Source organism: Psammomys obesus, unplaced genomic scaffold (assembly GCF_907164565.1).
Source record: "Psammomys obesus unplaced genomic scaffold, mPsaObe1.curated_primary_1811, whole genome shotgun sequence".
NCBI classification, from domain to species: domain Eukaryota; kingdom Metazoa; phylum Chordata; class Mammalia; order Rodentia; family Muridae; genus Psammomys; species Psammomys obesus.
In genome coordinates, this window is record NW_026596039.1 from 22,620,087 (window position 1) to 22,642,465 (window position 22,379).

Genomic DNA, 22,379 nt, shown 5'->3' on the forward strand with positions numbered 1-22,379 from the left:
TTTCCAGGCCTTGACCTGAACATAGCTGCAGAATCCCAGTGGGTCCTTTTCCTTAATGATAGAGGGTGCTGGGCTCTGGACCCTTCGAGGCATGAGAAACTTCCATAGGAAACTGGTGACCATAAGCTAGGTATGAGGGAAGGGAAGGCCAACTCCTTTTGATTTTCTCTAACTACCAAGACCCTGACCCTTGACCTGCTGACTGGAGAATGTAAGCTCTGTCTGAAACTTTTGTGAGCTGTAGTGGGTCAAATGGCTGCAGGGATCAGAGCCTGCCTCTGCCTTCTGGATTGTGTATGTGGGAATTGATGGGGTAGTGAGAGGTCCCGTGAACTCGCTTCTGGTTGACCTGTCTTGGTGTATACTTTTCCCTGTTGGTAAAGGGCTTAAGCCATTGCTTACCCCACCTCCCAGCTGACTGACATCATTTTGCCCACTACAGCCCCTCCCACAGATGTGTTCCACATAGGGAATCATGACCACAGACAGACACACACACACACACACCACACACTCAGTCACTAATGTCCTTGCTGTGTAAGCATGAGGACCTGAGTTCAGAATCCCAGTAGCTGTGTAACAGCCTGGTGTGTCAGTGGAAACCTATGACCCAGTGCTGGGGTTTGTAAAATCAGGAGGATCCTAGTAGCCTGCCAGTCTAAGCTGAAACGGTGAGTTCCAGCTTCAGTAAGAGATCCTGGAGAAGACACCAGATCAGCCTCTGGCCTCTACATGCACGTCCACATGGACATCGTGCAGGCAACATACATGCACCACACAAACAGAAAAAATGATGTTATTGTTTGGCCAGATATTTTAGCACATACTGTTTTCCAGTCGCTGCTACCTTGATTGTTGGAGGCAAGAGCCTTTGGGCGAGGGTGCTTCCTCAGCAATGGAGCTGATGTGTCGGTGTTCTGCTCTTTCTAGTCCTCCTCTTAGCTGTTTGTTCTCTACCAGGTGAGAGTGAGATGCAGGCTGGCTCACTGATTTTAGAACTCCTGTCCCCTTTCCCTACTCACTTTGGAGGAAGAAGAAGAACAAGGGAGAAGGGCCCCGTTTCTGGGGTAAAATTCTTCCTGTTTATGTGGGCTAATTCAGACTATACAGAGTAGTCCTCCAAGGGTTCTTAGGGCAAGAGTGGCAGATATCCCTGAAAAAAAGGCGAGAGTTGCCATGGTTAAGAATCTTGCAGTGCACAGAAAAACTCAACGGAACTAGCAGTTTGTGACCAGTGAGGCTGAGAAACCTGGACGTGTGGAATCCTTGTTGCTGTCTGCTACCATTATGCACGTGTGGGTCCCACCAGCTCTTAACTGGAATGCTGCTTCTCCCAGAGAGCTTTGAAATTGGGTTCCATACTGATGCAGTTGGTCTGGGGTTTGAGGGACAGTCTTCACAATAAAGCATCGTTCTGCTACAAATGTGTAGAGCAGTACCTGCTGGGTAACCCTGTCCCTAAGGAGAGCCAGCTGTCCCTTCGCGGCCTCATCTCCACCCAGGAACTTGTACTATAGTGGGCAGGTCTTCTCGGTTGGATCACCTGGCCTTGGGGTCGCAGGACACAGGGCTGGCAAAGCCCATCAGGCTTTTGTCAGGGCCTGTTCTCTCCACAAACAGCCGTTCTCTTTAGTGCCCTGAGATGGAAGGGGTGCTGCCCCAGGAATTCTCCAAGGCCAGCCTCTATTGGTGAGGCTTCAGAGGGCATTGTTTTTATCTGAGGCAGACTGTACTCTGCATGCAGAATCATCTGACATGCAGATGATCACAGGTTTTTAAAAGGCTGTTGTCATGGTTTTGTCGGAAAGATTGCGGAGCACTGATGAAAGCTTTGAAGGCTGCTCTGAGACCTTAGTCCTCGCTGCTCAGGGTTCAGACAAGATAAGAAAGCCAATTCCAGGAGTTGTCTGTCAGTGTCCCAGGCCTTCCTGACGGGCTCAGTTAACCATTTATTTAGCAGCACTCTTGATCTGAGATCTGAGTCACACATGGTCCCCCTGGAAAGCTCTTGGTATTTTAAACATGGGCTTTGCTGGAGGCTGGGGTGGGTAGAGTAGTGATCTGAGGTTCTGTGACCAGCCTGTATGAGCATGTGGGCAACCACTGGGTTCCATTCTTAGACTATGCCCTAAGAACTGAAGGCTTACAGGTCTGGTTTCTGACTGTTCTGCAAGGGTGAGGAGGAATGGTGAAAGTGGAGCATGAGGGAGCCACACACTTCTTACTGCCTGTGAGGCTGCCTGGGAGTGCTTCTCACCGCATGGTGCCCAGGGGCGCTCCTGCCCTTGACCCTCTCCAGTTTGGGGCATCATTAAGCAGTGCAGTTCTCGCAACAGAAGACTTCAGTTTGTCATGGGTTTTCTGAAATGTAGAGTGGGTTTTTTTGCTTAGACATAGTAGGGACTCTTCATAGAAGATGTCGCTCTGACATGGTCTCACACAGACTACCTGTGCTTCCTAACACGTGAGCATGGAGCCCATGGTAAGGGACTACAGTGGACGAAGAGCAAGAGTGTGCCTGTGTGTGTGTGTGTGTGTGTGAGTGACTGTTTCAGTGACTTGATTTGTGATCTCTTCCTTTGCAGACGGAGATTGCAAAGAGACTGAACACAATTCTAGCCCAGATCATGCCTTTCCTGTCACAGGAGGTAAGACCTTCTGTTTCCTCCTCCTCTTCTCTGGGCAGCCCAGGGTGGCCAGGTCTTCTACAGCTAAGCCCAGCCCTTTCTGTCATACTGACCCAGCTGGTAGGACTGGCAAGCCTTCTCCAGCTGCTCTGAGGGCACGGGGTCACATCGCAGGGACCATGTGCTCCTTTTTCAATGGGGGAACGGTCCTACGTCCAGGGAGGAGGATCTTGGTCTTTATCTACAATTACGATGGCTACCATGCCCGCACACACTTCATCATTGGCCTCTGCTTTCCTAGGAAGAGTCCCTATACCTGGTTCAAGTAAGGCTGGTTGGTGCCAAAGGTCAGACCCTGTGTGGGGTGCTTGCTCTGCAGGTGCCAGGTGTTCTCTCCAAAAGCATGACATGGAAGTCTTGTCACTTTCTAAGTACCCTTTAAAAGAGAGACCCCCCCCGCTCAGCCCTTCAGTGGAAGCAAGGGTGGGACTCTGGAGCATTTGAGGGAAATACTTCCAAAGAGATGCCAGAGGTACCAGCTGATGAACTGAGCTCATTGACCCTGTTTTTGTCCATCTGATTCCACTCCAATACAGACGGGCAGGGTCAGGACCCACCCATCCTTGCCTCACCTTGGTAGATCCCTAGTGGAGCTCTGGATCTGAGGTAGTGATCTGAAATTGTAACCAGGATCTGATTAAATAAATCTAAGAATTTGGTATGATTGCTGCTACCTCATAGCCTTTTTTAATAATAGACATCAGTTTTTCAGGAGCAGATTTAGGTTTGGCAGACAAGGTTGAGTGGAAAGTACAAAGGTTTCCCAAAGCCTCCCACACCACGGTGGAGTGTCTATTACAATTTGGAGTCCACACCAACACGTCATTACATTCAGAAGTCCCGAGACCATGTTAGAATTCCTTTGGCCATTTTTACTTTCTCTTTCTAGCTCGACTCTCTGGTCTTTCTTTTGGTAGCCATGGCCTTTGGATGTAAATCCCTCATGTTCTGTTTAATGACTAACCACTATAGGAGAGCGTACACTGTCCCGTGTGGTCACAGTAATGGCACCATACCTAGATAATCACTCCAGTAGGTGACACCCGGCTCATGTTCACATTGCACCGAACAAACTCCCTGTGTGTGAGGTTGAGGGGATCATGGATCAGCAGCTGTGCTTGATAAAGATTTATTTATTTTTTGTATATGAGTGTTCTGTCTGCATTTACACCTGCCAGAAGAGGGAATCAGTTCACATTAGAGATGGTTGTGAGCCACCATGTGGTTGCTGGGAATTGAACTCATGGCCTTTGGAAAAGAAGACAGTGCTCTTAACCACTGAGCCATCTCTCCAGCCCCTCATCTGTTTCCTTAGAAAATAGTACGTAGTACGTGCTCATTGGAAAGAGTGATAGACGAGGCGGACGCATCATCCGTGTCCTGGGCCTGTTGAGGGTGGCCACACCTTGACCATATACTTTATTTCCCCAGCATCAGCAGCAGGTGGCGCAGGCAGTGGAGCGCGCCAAACAGGTCACCATGACGGAGCTGAACGCCATCATCGGGGTACGTGGACTCCCCAATCTGCCTCTCACCGTGTGTATAGCCCTTTTATTCCTCTCATTTACCATGAGCAGAGATGAACTCTGACCTTAGGTACTCTCAAAGAATGGCAGCCCCAGTGCCCACAGCTTCCCTAGGCAAATGAGGACTTGGATCCATTGGGGCTGTTTACACAATGGCTCTGCCACATTGCCTCCTAGTCCCCAAACTAAAGAAATACCAGACACACCTTGAGGCCACCTGTAACTTTTTTAGCTTCCACATTCCTTGGCATCTGGTGTCCCTGACTTCCGGAAGGTGCTGATCAGTTCCTGGCTGCTGCCTCCCTCCTTCCTCTCCTAGGCTGGGCTGCCCTTCTTTGACCTGGGATCAGAACCATCTCTGCTGTTTATTGATGTGCACCGTGCTGTGACAGTTTTGGGGGTTGGGAGCTTGCTGATTCATGTGCTGGGCTGCATGGCTGAGCACTCTTCAAAGGTCCTTGTGAATTTCAGCTGTATACCTGGATGGAACCTTCTAGAAGCTCCTTCTCATCCCCAAACACAGGAGCACACATCCCATAGTGCTCTGTGGAGAGAAAGGAAAGGGTAGGCTAGTTCACCTTTCTAGGCCTTCCCAGCTGTCAGTGTGTCAGGAGACACGCCTGACAAACCCCTCAGGTTTGCCAGAACGCATGGTTCCAGAGTTCTTCGGCAAAGGCCGTTCAATGGGTTCCTTCTAGTGTTAGTCCGTGTTCGAATTTTTGGGGAAAGTTTAAGCCTTCCTTAATCCTTGGTGTTGAGGGGAAAAATCCCCGCCCTGCTGCGTGGGAAGGGCAAGAAGCTTGGTGCTGGGAGGCAGCAGCCTAGGGAGAGAAGCTGTGATATTGTAAAGCTTGAAGTATAGCCTGTGATCATCTGGCTCAGGGTTCTCTTTTTAAGAGAGATTTTAAAAAATTTATTCTCTGATAATGTTATCATACATACAGTGTAGGCTGATCCCGTTTACCCCTACTACCCTCTTCACGTGTGTTGTGAAAGGATGATACGCTGGAGCTAGTGTTCTTCCACCATATGGGATCCCATGATCAGACTCTGTTGTCAGGCTTGGCAGGAAGCATTCCACCACTGAACCGCTTCCCTGCTCCTCCCTCATTGTCCAATTGTATCTTTTCTCCTTTTGAACCCCTTCTTCCCCAAAGTCCCTGTTTTGCTGAGTTTGATTAGGGTTTCCTAATTAAACTGCGTGGGGTGGGTTTAGAGCCTAGATAATTCTTTGTTGCCCTGTGCAACAGCCTTGCTCTGTACCCACCGGGTGTCTGTGCACCCAGAATGTCTCCAGATGTTGCCTATATCTACATGGGCAACAGCACCTCTGGTTGAGAACCACTGGCATAGCACAAACCCTTCTCGTCCCGCTCCTTGTCTGCCTTCCCTTCCAGGCCTCTCCTTCAGGTGTCCAGGGCAAGCTCTTTCACCAGTTGATAGGGGCTACAGTCTGGTCCCTTCTCCTCTCATTCTTTGGAATTAAAATCCACATATGAAAATTCTTTTTAAAGAGTAAAATTGGGAAGCAGCACTCACAGCTGGATTAGCTCCAGTTCCTTTAAGTAGCGTTTAGGAAGCTACAAGTTAGGTCAAGGCAGCCCTAGGCAGATATTGGAATTCAATTAAAGCCCACGAGTGGGGCCTGTGACCCCCATTTTCAAGGTAATTGCTTCTTGGGCTCTGAGTGAATGCGGCCGTCGCCCTGTCATTAGGCAGGCAGCCGTCTAATCGCTGTGCGCCTGACAGAGCCTCACCAGGCAGAAATTGCCAGCAGCTGGGGCACACTGGGGCTGGGGAGCTGTGCTTGACTGCCCTCCAGCGAGGGTCTGCCTGCTTTTCTCCTGGAGGACAGAGGGAGCCACCCTGCTGAGATGAGGGCACAGGCAGGGTCATGCCCCAGTTGTGATTTCCTCAGAAAGGTTTCTACTGGCACACCTGCTCCAGTTGGCTGGTTGTGGCCTCCTGATGCAGAGTTGGAGCATGAGGTCTCCACTTAGCTGGGCCACTAGCAATATCTGGGGCCTGGGTGCAGCCAGAAGTGTGTCACAGTGTTGCAATTTTCCAGGGGTTGTCTTCTGAGATGGCAGGCCAGGGTTGAGAAGGTACCTGGAGAGCAGAGAGGAAGGACAGGTGAAAGGACCTGGGCTGCTGGCCACTCACCACCCCCTCAAACTCCTAGTTGGTCCTTAGGGAACTCATGTCTCTTTGGGGAAGGTGGGGCTAGAGATGGAGTCCCTTTCCAGAACTTGGCCCTGTACAAGGTTCTGTGGTAAACTAAGGCCTTTGCCTAGGAGGTGGTGGGCTCTTGGCTACTTGTTCTAGATTGCCTGAGAATTATTTAGGCAGTGTGCAGTGTTGACTTCGTATTTTTCTTTAGAGGAAAGAAGAGAGGACAAGTCCTAGACTGTGTAGAGATGTGAAAAGCTGCCGCAGGGCTTCCTGTCTGCTGCTTCAGGGGGAGGCTGAGAGAGATGGCTGAGCAGGAGGAAGTCAGGCAGTAGAACTTCAGGGAAAGGAGGGTGGAGAGGCTCCTTAGCATCAGCTGCTTTAGCCCAGAAGCTGAGGTGAGGCAGGGGAATGCCAAGTTGGTATCCTGGCTCAAATTTCTTTTGCATAGAGGAGTTACTTGGCCCTTATGGCTGTCACCTCTGTGAAATGGAGATAGTGAAGATCATTGTGACCTCTAAAAAAATACTGCCAAGCCCAGAAGCTAATCCTGCAGGAAATCTTGGGCGCAGGAAACCTTGGGTACCCACAGAGCTGTTCGAAAGACCTGTTCTTCCCCTTCTTGATGGTCAAGTTATCCTGTGATCCTGTGTTACTGGGACCCTCTGTGTCTTCTGGTGCAGCTCTTGGCCCATTTGGCTCTAGAATTGGAGCGGTTAGACAATGTCCCTAAGTTTAACCCAAATTATGAACCTCAGAACTGCAGCATCTAATCAACGAGCAGAGGCATGAAGTGTGAGGTGTGTAATTGGGTTACTCTTACTCGTCAGCCTCTGCTGTGAGCCATGCCTGCCAGTTCCAGACCGTGGGCACTAGGTACCCAGGGATGGAGGGCACAGCAACCACCACCAGTGGACATGAGCTCTGGTGGGTTTGTGTTTTGTCATGAAATGGTTGAGGATGGAGAAGTGGATGTTCAGGAGTGTGCTTGGTTCTGGGCTTCTCAGGCCTTTTGGGGTTAAGGGCAGAAGGGAGGATCACAGGCTTCCTTCTCACGGATTGAGAAGAGACAGCCAGTATTAGGAGGAACAGAAAAATGTGGAGGCAGGCGGCCTCCACCTGCCGTTGATGACATTTCTCTACCACCGAGAAAGCTTCCGGTTGAAAGCATCATGGCCCTCCAACTTACACTAAGCAATATCTTGAGGACTTTGTGCTCTGAAGCCAGGGGACAGCATGCAAAGGACAGACAGAAATGCATCCTGCTTGCCTGCCGAAGGAAGTGACAATGGGCCACGCTCCTATTTACCTTCCGAGTCAGATCATTGCCAACTGCTCCTTCCCCATCAAGGAGAGAACCTGGCTTCACTCTGCATTGCCACCAAGATCCCTGCTGGCAGGCCCTCCACCCAGGTCATGTAACAGTGTGGTCAGCAAGAGCACTGGCACCCTTCTGCATCTGTTCTCACCTTGTGGAAGAATTGACAGCTTGGCTCTTCTGTCGAGCTCTGCAGTCTTCTGTGTTGGCTCCCATGGCACCTCCAGACCACCCCAGGCGACCACGGTGCATCTTCTGGCTGTGAAGAGCCGGCTGCTCATCTCCTTCAAGATGAGAAATGCCCATTTTGCATGGACTCTCCCTTGCCTCTGTCGCAGAGGATGCCCCTTGCTGAGACCCAGAGGCTGAGGAGCACTGTGACGATCTTGGAAACCAGTCACGTTGGCTGAGTGGCTGCCTCTGCCTTTGTCCCACGTTTCTGCTGTGGATTTACCAGTGGCTGTTTGGGGGAAACAAGACACCTGTGTAACCTCATTGACATCACTGTTCAGACACCTCTACCTGGGTCTCTGAGGCCGAATCAGCCATCTTTGGATAATGCTCTCCGCTGACTCGTTTTCCCACCCCTCTGCTGCTAACCTTCTCCCAACATTTCGCTGACTCACCCAGGGGATGGGTCGAAGGATGTCCCTGGACTGTTGGAGATGTTGGAAGGATAACACGACAGCCTTGTCCTCCTGCTTAAAGGCAGTGGTGAGGATTACGCCCATTTGCTCAGGCCGCTTACACTTGACTTTGCTTTTACGTGGATTACTGTGAGTTCTGCATGGCCTCACCGTGAGCTTCACATCTGCAGGAAACCGGGGCCCAGAGGGGTCGGGTGATTTGTCCAGGGACTCATTGCTGGCAAAGGATGGAGTTGGAGGGCCCACCTCCAGGGTCTGAGGTTTCAAAACTGGGAAAGGAAATTTCCTTCTGACCAGAAGAGTGGGAAGGCAGTCGGTTTGGACTGGGCAGAGGGAGGGGAGACCTCACCAGGAAGGGACGCGTCTTTCGAAGACCCACAGCCTTTGATTAATCCACACTTGGAGTCTCGCATATCTGCAGCCAACAACATCCTGCTTTGTCTCCTTAAGGAGTCTTGTCTTGCCTGTTCCTCCACACTATGCAGTGTGGGTTAAGGACCCAAGTTCTTACTTTCCGGGGTTTTATTAAGTAACTATCACCAGCAGAAGTAAAGGACTTCCCAGCCAGGTGTTTAAAACAACCGGGCCCCAGTGGCAATTCTTTGTGACCGGTGTCTGGATAAAGCTGTATGGTCCAGCCATGCCATTGAATAGTAAATAGTCATGCAAAAGGAAAGTCAATTTTTCCCCCAGAACACTTTTTAAATCGGGTCATAGAACAGTGTAGTCAAAAAGAGGTCATTTGTGGAGAATTGCACAGGAAAATTGTAGATCTGAAAAATCTAGATTATAGATTGACAAACAAGTGGTGTCTTGTGAGGGTGTGATGAATGGGGAACTTATCAAAAGAACAAAACTTAAATCTTAAATTTTTTTTTTCCTCCAATAAGCCTGTGTTATTTTTGTGATAAGATGTTAAAATACCATTTTCTTTGTAAGGGAAGGTGGGGGAGCTGTGTTTGGCTCCCATCTGAGAGGCATCCCGTCCTAGCTGAGAGGATTGGAGGTCTTCCTGGCACCCTGTGACTCTACTCCAAGAGCTCCCTTAACTTAGGTCTGTCTGTGGGTCACCTCAGTAACACCAGTGGCCACCAAGATCTTGCACAAGTGCCTAGAAGTGGGAGTTCACCTCACGTCCTTTTTGGTCCAGGGCAATGGCTGTGGGGGCCAACCCTACAAAGAGAGCTAAGAGATGGAGCCTTTTGAAGGGAGAGTTAGATCGGCGCTTTGTAGCTTGGTTGAGGGGCGTGTAGAAGCCTTTGATCCTTGACCAGGCATCTGTAGGAATTCCCTGGGTCCCCCTGAGTTTGAGAGCCGCTGTTTCACAGTGACTTCAAAGCAAGAGAGAGGAGGTACAAGCTCTGTCAGCCCATGGTCACCATGTCTTGACTTAGTACATCGTTGCTGTGAATCTCGCTCACCTCCTCTCTCTTGCTTTGAAGTTCTTTGGAACACTCTGTAGATGATGTTAGTGGTTGACAGACAGGAATCCAAATCCCATTTTGGAATAGTGGGACTTGGGCCCTCCAGTGCCCCTGTATCAGTTTGCTGCCTGTAAAATGGGCACAACCCTTCCTTCACAGGCTGACTGTCAGAATTACAGGATGTATTTGGATAGTGCCCAGGGATTTATATGTACGTACAGGTGGCATTGGTCCCTTTCTCTTGGGCTAGTGGAGAGAAAAAGATGTGTGCGTGGATGGAGACAAGCATACCCAATGCCCCAGCCAGTCCCAAGAAATATATTCATGTCTAAGAAATATTTGATACCATATAGCCTGTGCCACAATGCCAATGGTTCTTGGCAGTCTTATGAAAAAGGGGCCATTTCTGTCTTGGCTGCTGGGGGAGCATTGAACCCTCAGAGCTAGGAACTTAGGCATGGGAGCAGAATGGGATAGGAGCCTTGAGGTTGGCAATGGGAACAGCAGAGTCAGGCAGCAGAGTCCTGGGCTAGGTGTGGGGAGAAATGGGAGAATGGCTGTTACTGTGTGTGGCTGGGAGTACTGAGGTTGTTGGAACAGTGGGAGAGGCCTGTGAGAACCCTGTAGAAATGCCAGCCACTGCCATGAAGCCCATTGAGCGGTGGCTGCGTGCCCAAGCCAACATTACCTTACCATAGTCGCCTACAGTAGGTGCTGCCTCCCTGCTTAAAGCAGATGAGGAAATTTGAAGCTTATGGAGTGTCTGCTCCAGCCATGCAGATACTAAGTGCCAGAATCAGGACTAGGATCCTGGCCCATCTGGTTTCAGGGCTCTGCTCTTCCCAGTCCTGTGTTCTCTCTACTTTGATGGCCAAAGACATCAGCTTTCATCCCACCAGTCATACCTCTGCTCTGGCCTACCCTGTCCTGACTCCATAAACCAGGCTTCAGCTTCTTCAGAAACCGGATCAGGGAGGCTTTCCCCAGGTTCCAGCTCTGGGCGGGAGGCTCTGGCTGCTGATGTTAAAGGCATGTACGCATGAGCTATGAGCTTAAAAGTGGATTCCTCTCTATTGAAAGGAAGTCCTAGTGACCATGTGGGTTTTAGATGCATGCAGTATTTATCTTGGGATGGGAAACTGGAGCTGGGGGTGACGCTTGAAGACATGAATCTACGTTGCAGTCCATTAACAGATTTTGTTGATCAAGATGAGCATGTGGGCTGAGGGGGCAAGTTTTGGTATTTTGCCTATTTTGCTTCCCAGTGGAGGAGCGATGGGGAGCGGCAGAGGTGACCCATCCTCTGCCCTGTCCGACCTGTCATCACTTACCACTAACTTCATTGCAGCAGCAGCAACTCCAGGCACAGCACCTCTCCCATGCCACGCATGGTCCCCCGGTCCAGCTGCCACCCCACCCGTCAGGCCTCCAACCTCCTGGGATCCCCCCAGTGACAGGAAGCAGCTCCGGGCTGCTGGCACTTGGTGCCCTGGGCAGCCAGGCCCACTTGGCGGTGAAGGACGAGAAGAACCACCATGAGCTGGATCACAGAGGTGTGGCTCTGGGTGGGCTAGGGTGGGCGGAGTGGGAAGGAAGGGGCTGGACGACACACCATGAACAGACATGGCAAGTGCTGTCACCTCCAGTCTGGAGTCAGCTAAGGCTTGGATCCATCCGTTGAGTCCTGAGTTCAAGGAAGTGCTGCCGTTTCTGATTTCGACCTGCCCTGGAGGTAGTCTATCTAGAACAGCCCGCATCTTCCCAGTAAGGGCCTGTTCTTTAGCACCAATCCAGCATGTGTTTCAGGGTGCTTTTGTGACTGGTCCTTTCTTCTCAAAACAGCTTGAGCTGGGGCCGTATTGTGGCCTTTTCTTGCTCTCTTCCTGCATCTCGCTATCATTGGCCAGGTTTCTAGCAATGCAGAAAGCTTCCGAGAGGTAAACAGTTGGTGCTCCAGCACTGCTGGGGTGTCGCTCAGTGCTCGCTGAGCATGCCCAAGCCCCGAGTTCATTCCTTGGCACTGTATAAACCAGGGGTGGTATGGCAGTGCATGCGTGTAAGACCAGCCTTAGGAGATGAAGGCAGAAGGCAAAGGTTTGTGGTAATTCTCAGCTGTCTAGTGAGTTCAGGGTCAGCCCAGGGCATTTGAGACACAGTCTCAGACTAGTTAATGGACCATCTTTAAGTGCAGGTCTCAGGAATACTCTAGCAGAGAGATGACGAGAAAGGTGAGGAATTCGAATTTTTGCCCCGCTCCTCTTATTAAAGACCCAGAAAAATATCACTTATTGGGGCTCAGGAAGACATCGGAGGAAGAAAGAAGCCGGACCCATGCAGCTCCTTAGTGAAGTTGCCAGCTTGTGCTTTCGGTTGGCTTTTAGGTACTTAGTAGGCCATTTAGCCAAGCAACCAGGGACTTTGAGGGAGGAGTCCCCATCCAAGCCCTCGTCCATGCTGTGTCGTAGGAGCCAGAGGCCAACTGTTTTGTCCCTTGGCAGTGAAGGGGAGGACAGTGGGAACTGCTGCTTAGCAGGACTGGTGCAACCAGGGGCCTAAGCTTCTGGGGGTCTTTTTTGGCAAATTTCATTGTGCTTTTTAAAGCAACAACCTTTAAAAAGGTTGCTCCTAGCTCCTGCTTGTGATTTCAGAAAGTACAGTGAAAAGCAAACCAAGGGAGAAGCAGGCTAATGGCCTGGGTCCCAGGCCATGCCGGGGACTGGTGGGAGGGGACAGCTGGAGTTAATTGGGATGCCTGATTTCCAGACTGAGAGCTGTCACATAAAGGACCTGTCTTCACTGCACCCAGGGACCTAGCTCCAGGCTAACCAGTGAGAGGTGGCTTTAACAAATCACAGAAGTTAGCAGGACTGAGAGTGACCTTTTACCTTGTTTTTTTTTTTTTTTTTCTCCTTTCTTTTTCCTTGGGGGCCCTGACCCTCCTCCTGTCCTGGCCTTCCTGCCCCACAGAGAGAGAGTCCAGCGCGGTAAGTGTGGGTGCTCTGGATCTTGGTTTAGGGATGGGTATGGGAGGAGGGTGGGTCTGTGTGGAGGCTTGCCATTAGAACTACAAGCCTGGTGGCTAACCCCAGAGTTTCCCATCCTGCTATGTGGGTAGGTGCTGGGGTTTTTATTTATCATTTGTTTATGTGTGCCCAAGGCTAGAAGACCTGGCTTCAGGGCTGATGTGCAGCTGACCATCTCCATTTAGATCTAGTGCTACGGTAGTTATTATCTGTCCCAATGCCGGAGTTGCTCTTCTGTTGAGTGACCTTCAGTTAGGGAAGCCCGTTAGCTCTGGGTGGGTGCTTGCCTGTGTGACCTTTTAAGTCCCCTCGCAGAAGTGGCCAGCTGAAGCCCTCAGCGCCACATCTTCAAGGGGCTTTTGGAGTCATTTGGCTAAGTAAGCCCAGGACTCCAAATGTTCTGTACCTAATGCTGGGCCTATGATTCATCAACCAGGTTGGATGCCTGTTTCCAGCATAATCCTGAACCCTCCTTCTTTAAAATGCCTGAGGTTTCTCCCTGTTCTGCACTTCTACTCAGTTTAAGAAAGTGCTAGCAATCAGGCATTAAGGCCAGGCCGCCTGCATGTCTGCCAGCTCAGAGATTTGCTGTAAATCTTTCTGATCACACTGAGGCTCCGAGGTTCTGTTTCAAGTGAATAAGCTCTCTGAATAAGCACAGTAGAGTCTGGATAAAAAAAAAAAAAAATCCTCCAGCGATTAGCAGAGCTATTTTATTCCTCATCGCCATGCTTGTATCCGGGACCATCTTAATCTGCTCAGATGGCTTTCGTTATTACCTCATGTTAAGTAGGACTTGGAATGTCAGGCCGTTAACTAGCCATCCAGGAAGCCGCCTCCTCTTGAAGCTTCCTCGACCTGACCTGCCTTCCTTTCCCATCCCTCCCTCCACCCAGACTGTTTCCAAACCTCCCATTAGTATGAACCAGTCTCTTCCTGCCCTGTCTCCCTACGTGCTCAGAAATCCAGGTCCCTGCTTGGGCTCAGGAATGGCGAGGCACAGAAGAAAGAAGTGATTAAAGCCGAAAATCCATTTTGATTGCTTTGGTGTTGATCCCTAAATGGTAGCTTTTTTTTTTTTTTTTTAAAGAGGCAGTGTGCCTGCATAGAAGTAGTAGGGCTAGAACAGGTATGTCTGTGTCGTGCCCCTCCCCCAAATCCAGTCTCAGCCTTCTGAGAGGTTGTGTCTTGACCTCTGAGCCTTGGTTTCCTTATGCATACCATGGGAATTAGCCTGCCCAGACAGCTTCTTAGCTTTGCCAGTACGACGCCTTGAAGCGGGACTCATTTCCTCGGTCAGCAGGGCCCTTTCCCCAGGAAGTGGGTATTTGGCGCCCAGCACCCTCTTCTTCGTACCTATTCACTTGGCTTTGTGCCCCATGTTGAAAGCTTTCTGCTAGGAACCCAGGGGGACCCCCAAGCTCTCTGCCCTTCATCCTATAATGCTCCCTGGCATCCCAGCTTGGCGGACTCAACACAGGGACTGGAAAATGAACGGGGATGAATCTCATGCCATCCTAGGGCTAGGCAGCTCAAGAGTGGGGATTGGTGGAGGGCTGGGGGACTGAGAGCTGCATCCTCACAGCCACGGTGTTGGATGGTGGAGATTGAAATAATCAGCCTCAGGAAAACAGGTTGTCAACAGTCCAGGCCTCCGGCAGGAAGGACAAGGCTGTGTCAAAGAGGGGAGGGGGCCGGGTGGACAGGCTGGAAGCTGTCCCAGAGGGGATAGTCTGGAGTCCAATTAGAGGTAGCTTCATTCATATTTCCTTGCCTAGCTGAAGCAATAAAAAATACTTAGTTTTCTGGCCGTCTGCCAACCAGAGGCGGGCTGGATCGATGCCGCTAAATGCCTGACATGACTCTCCCGGTAGCGGCGAGGGTTTTCAGCCTGACTGCATGAGAAGAAAGAGTTCCCTGTTCTCGCGCTGGGTCGCAAGGAGAAACACGAGCAGCCACCCTGTCCCCTCCCTCTCTCCATCACCCACCCGCGCAGGGGCAGCCAGCCTGAGGGGCTGGAAGCATTTCTGCTTAGCACAGGGTGGCCGCCACCATCAGAGGAAATGAAATGAAATGACGGTGATTCTTTTTTTTTTTTTTTTTTTCTGCCTGGGCTTGCAGCAACTAATTGAATTGCGGCTGTGCGCGCATCACCGCCGCTCGCCCGGCTGCGGGGAAGGTTGAGCTGCAGTTCCATTATAACCTCCATTTTTTTTCTTCAAGGCTTGATAACTCTGCCATTTTAATTTGCTTCAGGCAGAAACTTGGCAGGGAAGGGCTGCCCAGAAAACCGGCTTAGGAAAGGAAATTAAGTTCTGCAGCTGGCTCCCTCCCGCACCATTCCCCCAAACCCATCCACCTGCTGGCCACCCCCATTCCCTCTCAGTGAACCCCATCCCTGGGCCAGCATTGGCCTCTAGTAAAATAGGGAAAGGAGAAGTGAAGGATTACCCTCCTTGCCTTCAGTGCCCTTCTTTGTGAGCAGATTTTGCTGTATGTTCCCACATGACTCAACCATGCATCTTTAGCCTGCCTACATCTGTGGACTGTGGCCACTCTCTTCCCTATATAGCCGGACCGGGAGTCTCTTACTTATCCCATCACTCCTGACATTAGCGTCAGTCTGAACATGGGCAGGTTTATCAGTTACTTTTCTTACTGTGACAAGGAAGGGCTGTTTGGCTCATGGTTTGGGGTGGTACAGTCCACGATGGCTACAGGGGCTTGTGGCTGGGGCGGGGAGCAGGAGTGTGAGGCAGCTGCTTACATCATGGTCACACTTAGGAAGAAGCTGGGATGGACCAGAGCTTGGCTATAATCTTCTGTGGCCTTGTGTCTGCCAGCCAGACCCCAGAAGATTCCAAGACCTCCCCAGAACAGTGCTGTGGGCTGGGAGCAAGCATGCCAGAGGCTCGCTCTCCCAGTACACAGCTGCAGGACACCGCACCTTGAGCCTCCCTGCTCCACACCAGCCTCAGATTCTCCTCTTTCTCACGCCTGTCATGCCTAGGGATTCTCCTCTCTCCCTCCATAGCATGAGACCTGAGAAGCGCACTGCTCTCCCCAGCATGGAGCCTCTGGGTTTCCTTAGGGCTGCCTCTGCTGCAGACTTTAGGTTGGTCTGCACCCACACAGGCCCCTGCTCTCTAACTTGGGATTAGTGCTCTGTGCAGTATGACTTCCAGCATGGAGTTTTGACGCCAAGATCCTTTTCTTCCAGAACAATTCCGTGTCGCCCTCAGAAAGCCTTCGGGCCAGTGAGAAGCACCGGGGCTCTGCAGACTACAGCATGGAAGCCAAGAAGCGGAAAGCAGAAGAGAAAGATAGCCTGAGCCGATACGTATGTAGGGGTTGGCATGTGGCTTCATTGGATAGGGCTGTGTTCTGGCTATGGCCTCAAGTCTGGCAGTTGATTACTGAGTCTGAGCAGGGCCCAGAGGGAGGTTCATATATCCTGTGGTCAGGTGAGCCATTGCGAGAGAAATGGCCAGGGAATTTGTTCCAGCCTATGTGCAATCTGGAGAGAAGGTTCTTGTAGACAGGTCCCTGCTGCACCCATGCTCCAAGGGAGTGCCCTGGTATTCTCCAGCATGAGCCCCACAGTCTCCATAGCCCACCCCTGGCATGTAGCACAGCTTGTAACAACCTGATAGCGTGACCTCGACCTGTGAGATCCCTGTGGGAGCATGGCTATGTGTGCCACGTTGCCATATTGAACAGAGGTGAGGTCTAAAACTAGAGGGGCTCTTACCAAGCCTTCTTTGGCCACCCTGGCTGTCCTTGCCTCTGAGCATGTTACACAAAGCCCAGCTGTGCTGAGAAGTGAAATTAGTCACCCGCCCCTGAGTGATGGGAGTGCCTTATGAATGACTGTAGCTTAAATACCGGCTGAGAAGGAGGTTCTGGCTGTGGAAAGCTCGGGACTGTGATAATGAGGCTGCTTAGAACCCCAGCGCCCCAGAAGCTCACTAGAAAGTACCCAGGAGGAAGGCCAGTTCCTGCTGGGGTGCTGCGTATAGAAGGCAGAGGACACAAACAGAGACAGCATGAATTTGGGGGTTTGGCCAGGGAAGGAGTTGGGGTGCAAAGTTGGGCTTCAGCAGATTGGGGGTCAACACAGGTTCTTACTGGCTGTCTGCCTGCCCTTTTGCTTATAGGACAGTGATGGGGACAAGAGTGATGACCTGGTGGTGGACGTCTCCAATGAGGTAAGGCCAGGCCCTGGTTGTAGGGAGGCCCCTGGATGGGGCAGTTTGGAACAAATCCTCTGTAGCTGAGGTTCCTGCTGCCGAGCTAGGCAGTGGAGCGTCAGGGAAGCAGGAGGACAGGTGGGGCTTTGCTTACATGGAGGTTTCCTATGTGGGTGCTGAAAGGTCCATATAGCAGCAGTCTTTGGTTCCCAAAGTTTTCTAGGTGGCCCTGTCCTCTCTTCAGGGTTGGAGAGTATGAGTCACTGGGGAAAATCTCCAATAAGGCACTATACAACCTTGGCCAGTTAATGTTCTGGGCTTGTGTGTGACCTGGGGCAGGCCACTCCTCCCTCGTTCTTCCCACATGTGAGGTGGAGGGCTCAGGCTCTGTGTTAAGAGCCAATGGTCCACCACCAGTGTCCTCTGCCTTCCTGCTTGCCAGGGCAGGGACACCTGCTTGCAGCTTAAGAAGGGCTCTGTAACACTTGTGTTTTCAGGACCCAGCGACGCCCCGGGTGAGCCCAGCACACTCCCCTCCTGAAAATGGGCTGGACAAAGCCCGTGGCCTGAAGAAAGACGCCCCCACCAGCCCAGCCTCCGTGGCTTCCTCTAGCAGCACACCTTCCTCGAAGACAAAAGACCTTGGTCATGTATGTGGGCTCTGCTCTGGCAGCTTACAGAGGTGGGGAGGGGAGGGAGGACGCTTGCAGGGTGGGCGTTGGATTGTGGAAAGAGCACTGGGATTGGCTGCATTTAAATCATTAACCCATACTGGCTGAGCCTCTCGCTGAATGCTTCAGAGCCTTGGTTTTTGCATCTTTAAATTAGAACCTTCACCACAGTCCCTTCCAAGGAGGGACTTCTGTTCAACCCATGCTTGGCTTCATGTGGGACCAGGGCTAGGCATTTTGCCCAGCTTTTGGGGGAAAGGAATCCTCATGGCGTCTCGTGGTCTTTGTGTCCTCCCTTCTCAGAATGACAAATCTTCCACACCTGGGCTCAAATCCAACACACCAACACCAAGGAATGATGCCCCAACTCCAGGCACCAGCACGACCCCAGGGCTCCGGTCAATGCCGGGCAAACCTCCAGGCATGGACCCGATAGGTATAATGGGTAGGCACCATGGGCCCAGGTCAATCTGATGGGAGAGGGGAGGATGGTCCCCTGGCCATGCTGGAGCCAAACAGATGGCCAAGAACATAGGAGTGTGTCCAAGCTAGGGCTTCTCAGGTTTGCTTGGTGGTCTTTATTGCTAAAGGATATCAAAGCCTAGACCTTTGACAGTGGTGTGTACCAGGGTTTATGAGGATCTTTGGCATTTGTATATCAGAGTCTACAAGGCAGCTGCTGGGCCAAGTATGTGGAAGGAGCATATGTTAGGAAAGAGCATCATTACCCTAGACTTGTGTCCACTTCTGCTGATGGTTTTGTGAGGGCCTGAGCCAGCCCTCTTTCCTGGGCCTTGGGCTCTGAAGTCAGGAAGTCCATTGGCTAGGTTCACTGTAGGCCGCTTCAGAATTTAGGAGGTTTGCCTCAGCCTTTTCTAGCAGAAGGGTGAGCCCACTCTCCCTGATGCCCACTTCTGCATTCCAGCCTCCGCCCTGCGCACACCCATCTCCCTCACCAGCTCCTATGCAGCACCCTTTGCCATGATGAGCCACCATGAGATGAACGGCTCCCTCACCAGCCCGAGCGCCTACGCCAGCCTGCACAACATCCCACCCCAGATGAGTGCCGCCGCCGCCGCTGCCGCCGCCGCCTATGGCCGATCGCCAATGGTGAGCTTTGGAGCTGTACGTAGACCTTTTGGCTCCTTTTGGTGGTGGTGGTGGTGGTGGTGACACTGGGCAGGAAGTGGGAGCTGGCAGGGTTGGATAGGACATGCCCCTGCATGCTGAAGGGGCCCCTGGGAGTGTCTGAGTTAGGGTTTCTATCACTGTGCTGAAACACCATTACCAAAAGCAACTTGGGGCTGGGGAAGGGTTTATTTCACTCACAGTTCCATGTAATATAGTTCATCATCGAAAGCAGTGAGGGCAAGAAATCATGCATGGCAGGAACCTGGGCCACAGAGAGGTGCTGCTCACTGGCTTGCTCTCAGGGTTTTGCTCAGCCTTACAGAATCCAGGACCACCAGGCCAGGGATGGCCTCAGCCCACAGTAGGCTGGGTGGTCCTCCATCACTCACTAATTAAGAAAATGCCTTACAATTGGATCTTCTGGGGCGTTTTCTCAGTTGAGGGTCCCTCCTTTCTGATTACTCTAGCTTGCGTCAAGTTGACATAAAACTAGCCAGGGCAGGTGTGGACAGCTGGTAGCTGCTCTGGAGAAGAGCATCTGTTTAGAAAGAGTTTGCTTGGGGGGTGACAGTTCTGGGTTTCACTCCCACCTGCCTGTCAGTCTCAGATGATAGAACGAGGTCTCTCTCACTGCCCTTTCTAGTCTGAGACCTAAAGCTAATACCCTGAAAGGGATTAAGAGTTCCAGTAAGAGCTTACTGACACCTGGGCAGGTAGCAGGGGTTTGGGAGCTGGGGCTGGTAGTGACAGTTACTACAGACAAATAGGATTAAGGCTGGCAGAGGGGCCCTGGGTTTTCAGGACAGTTTTTCTCTATTCTTCTCCCTGTACCTGGGGTGACCCACTCCACAGACTTACAGCATACTCACGAAGGAGAGAAATGGGACAGGGTCTGTTCTGCCTGGCAGAGCAGAGGGGACACTGGCTGAGAGGTGGGGTTTAATGCCATCTAGTCTGGTACTGCCCTGGCAGAATACTTGGCCTTCCTGGCATCTGCCTTCTCTGGCATGGCTTTGCTCAGCAGTGCTGACATTTGATTCTGGAGAAGTCCTAGGGTGCAGCAGGCCCAGATGATGGTGGCCACAGGAAACAGGGTGGTGGCAAACTGACTAACTAGAGTCACTGTCCTTTCTTTCCAGGTTGGTTTCGACCCTCACCCTCCTATGCGGGCCACAGGCCTGCCCTCAAGTCTTGCTTCCATTCCTGGAGGGAAGCCGTAAGTGCTTGGCTGTTGTTCTTGCGTGCTTCATGACATAGACAAGGAAACCACCCCTGTTCATCCCCTGAGCACAGGGTCCTGGCTGGATGTAGCACCCTCTAGGAAGGTGTTCTTTCCTCCAGAGACACAGAGATGAGGTCATGACCCAAGGAAATCCATACCAAAAATCCCTCCACCAGGGGCGCTGAAGGATGCCAAGGCCCAGGCTGTTGGCTCCTGGAGGGTCAAAGTGCTTGTGAGCAGAGTGCGAGGCTCTGTGGGCCCTGGGGACTCGTCAGCTTCTGCCTGCTGCAAAGGCCCCGACCTCTCCTTGCCTCTAGTTCCCTTGCTCTTCTATAATCCACATGACACTGCTCTTTGCCCCCTGGGTTGAACCGTGCTGACCACATAGGAACGTGCCCTGTGCTCTGGTAGATCTGCCACTATGGCTGCTGAAAAGGCATTCACAGTAACATGGGCAGACCAACCAGAAGCCCTGTGGCTCAGCGATATCCTCTGTTGTTTTTGCCTTTAGGGGGACAGGAAGGTTCCCCATCCCTAGTGTCACTGACTTCTAAGGCAAATTGTGGCATTTAGTTGGGTCCTTTCCCAGATCTGGGCATGTCTGGAGACTTCGTGTGTGCATGGGCGTGGGGTACTCTAACACCCATGGAGCTCCAAAGCCGATTTGGAGCAAGGAGGTGTAAGTGGAAAGAAATTCAATGTTGGCATATTAAGTAGGTTCCAACCTAACGGAGCCCTTCCAGTACCAAGGGGCTCCTGGATTTGGGGGATTTGGGAGAGAGGGTCTTGGAGTCATTGTGTACTATTGAGTTGGATGGGCTGTGAGAGCGGTCAGGACGGCTGGCAGGAGTGACCCACCTCCTCCTTGCAGGGCGTACTCCTTCCACGTGAGTGCCGACGGGCAGATGCAACCTGTGCCCTTCCCCCACGATGCTCTGGCAGGCCCCGGCATCCCCAGGCATGCTCGGCAGATCAACACTCTCAGTCACGGGGAAGTGGTGTGTGCTGTGACCATCAGCAACCCCACGAGGCACGTCTACACGGGTGGCAAGGGCTGCGTGAAGATATGGGACATCAGCCAGCCGGGCAGCAAGAGTCCCATTTCCCAGCTCGACTGCCTGGTAAGGATCAGGGCCCCCGGCATCTTCTGCTGCTTGTAGGAGGCAGAGGAAAGCAGGACAGACCCAGCTAGGGGGCAAGGGCCAGGCTCAGCTCTGGGTTGGCTGACAGCTTTGGGTAAGCTGACTGACCTCTCTGAGTCCTAGTTGAGGCATCTGCAAGTGGAGATGACTCTTAGGTTCAAGATTTTAGAGAAAGGTGTGAGAAATTGAATGGGTTAGATCTGAGGATGGCGTGGTCCGGTGAGACCTCCCAAGGGTGCTGAGTTACTTAACGTGGCTTTCCTGGTCCACGACAAAGCAGGTGGACAGCATCTTAATCCTGACCTTCTGCCTCCAGAACAGGGACAACTACATCCGCTCGTGCAAGCTTCTCCCTGACGGGCGCACGCTCATCGTGGGTGGCGAGGCCAGCACGCTCACCATCTGGGACCTCGCCTCCCCCACACCCCGCATCAAGGCTGAGCTGACGTCTTCAGCTCCGGCCTGCTACGCCCTGGCCATCAGTCCCGATGCCAAAGTCTGTTTCTCCTGCTGCAGCGATGGGAACATTGCAGTTTGGGACCTGCACAACCAGACCCTGGTCAGGTGAGGCTGGCAAGGGAGCGGCTACGGGTGTTTATACTCACCCAGCCCACAGCACTGGCCCTTTTAGAGGTGTAAGGGTTAGTCAGGTGCAGAGGCAAATGGCAGCTCATGGAGGACCCCTTGAGCCTAGGAGCTTGGAGGAAGGTGTTGGGGGAAGGCAAAGCTGTGAGAAGTTCTGGGAAAGCAGCTTGAGGGGTGGAGCCAGCAGAGGGTGGGAGACAGCCACACTGTTAGTAGTGAGACCCCAGTGGAGCGGAGTTGCTGAGCATTGAGTCCTTCCAAGGCATCATGCCCAGCTCGCTTGGGTTCTGTATGAACTGGGGCTGGTGCAGTGTCTTCCTCTGAGTCACACCACCTGTGCAAGGACAGCACTGGCTACCTGCAGTCACTTCCCAGTGTTACCCATGAGACCCCTGGGCGTGTTTTGGGTTGTTGCCTTATAGACTAGTTAACCATGCAGACTGGTGAGTCCCAAAGGCCTGCTTACCCTAAAAATTGTACAAAATCCTCTAGAATCTTCCTGCCTACCTCTCTATTACCTTCTTTAAGCAAAGCAGGCTCACCAAGGGACCCTCCTAGAAACATGTGGAATCAGAGGGCCACTCCTTTTCCTAGGGAACCGGTCCTCGGCAGCACCCCTGAATAGAGTGGGGGCCTGGTCTAGC

General features: G+C 52.0%; 1 protein-coding gene across 12 annotated transcripts in view; it reads left to right on the top strand.

Moving 5' to 3' along the window:
* Tle3 (TLE family member 3, transcriptional corepressor) overlaps positions 1-22,379 on the top strand; it is a 43,267-nt gene that overhangs the window by 16,367 nt on the left and 4,521 nt on the right. Inside the window, exons 5-16 of one of the 12 annotated variants that reach the window (XM_055621841.1) lie at positions 2,586-2,648; positions 4,119-4,223; positions 11,120-11,324; positions 12,739-12,755; positions 16,015-16,134; positions 16,952-17,002; positions 17,482-17,634; positions 17,959-18,100; positions 18,581-18,780; positions 19,926-20,002; positions 20,880-21,129; positions 21,467-21,714. In XM_055621841.1, coding sequence (XP_055477816.1) covers positions 2,586-2,648; positions 4,119-4,223; positions 11,120-11,324; positions 12,739-12,755; positions 16,015-16,134; positions 16,952-17,002; positions 17,482-17,634; positions 17,959-18,100; positions 18,581-18,780; positions 19,926-20,002; positions 20,880-21,129; positions 21,467-21,714 — 1,631 coding nt within the window. The remainder of the gene's footprint in view (positions 1-2,585; positions 2,649-4,118; positions 4,224-11,119; positions 11,325-12,738; positions 12,756-16,014; positions 16,135-16,951; positions 17,003-17,481; positions 17,635-17,958; positions 18,101-18,580; positions 18,781-19,925; positions 20,003-20,879; positions 21,130-21,466; positions 21,715-22,379) is intronic. The other 11 variants (XM_055621842.1, XM_055621833.1, XM_055621832.1 and 8 more) reach the window with 11 other exon arrangements.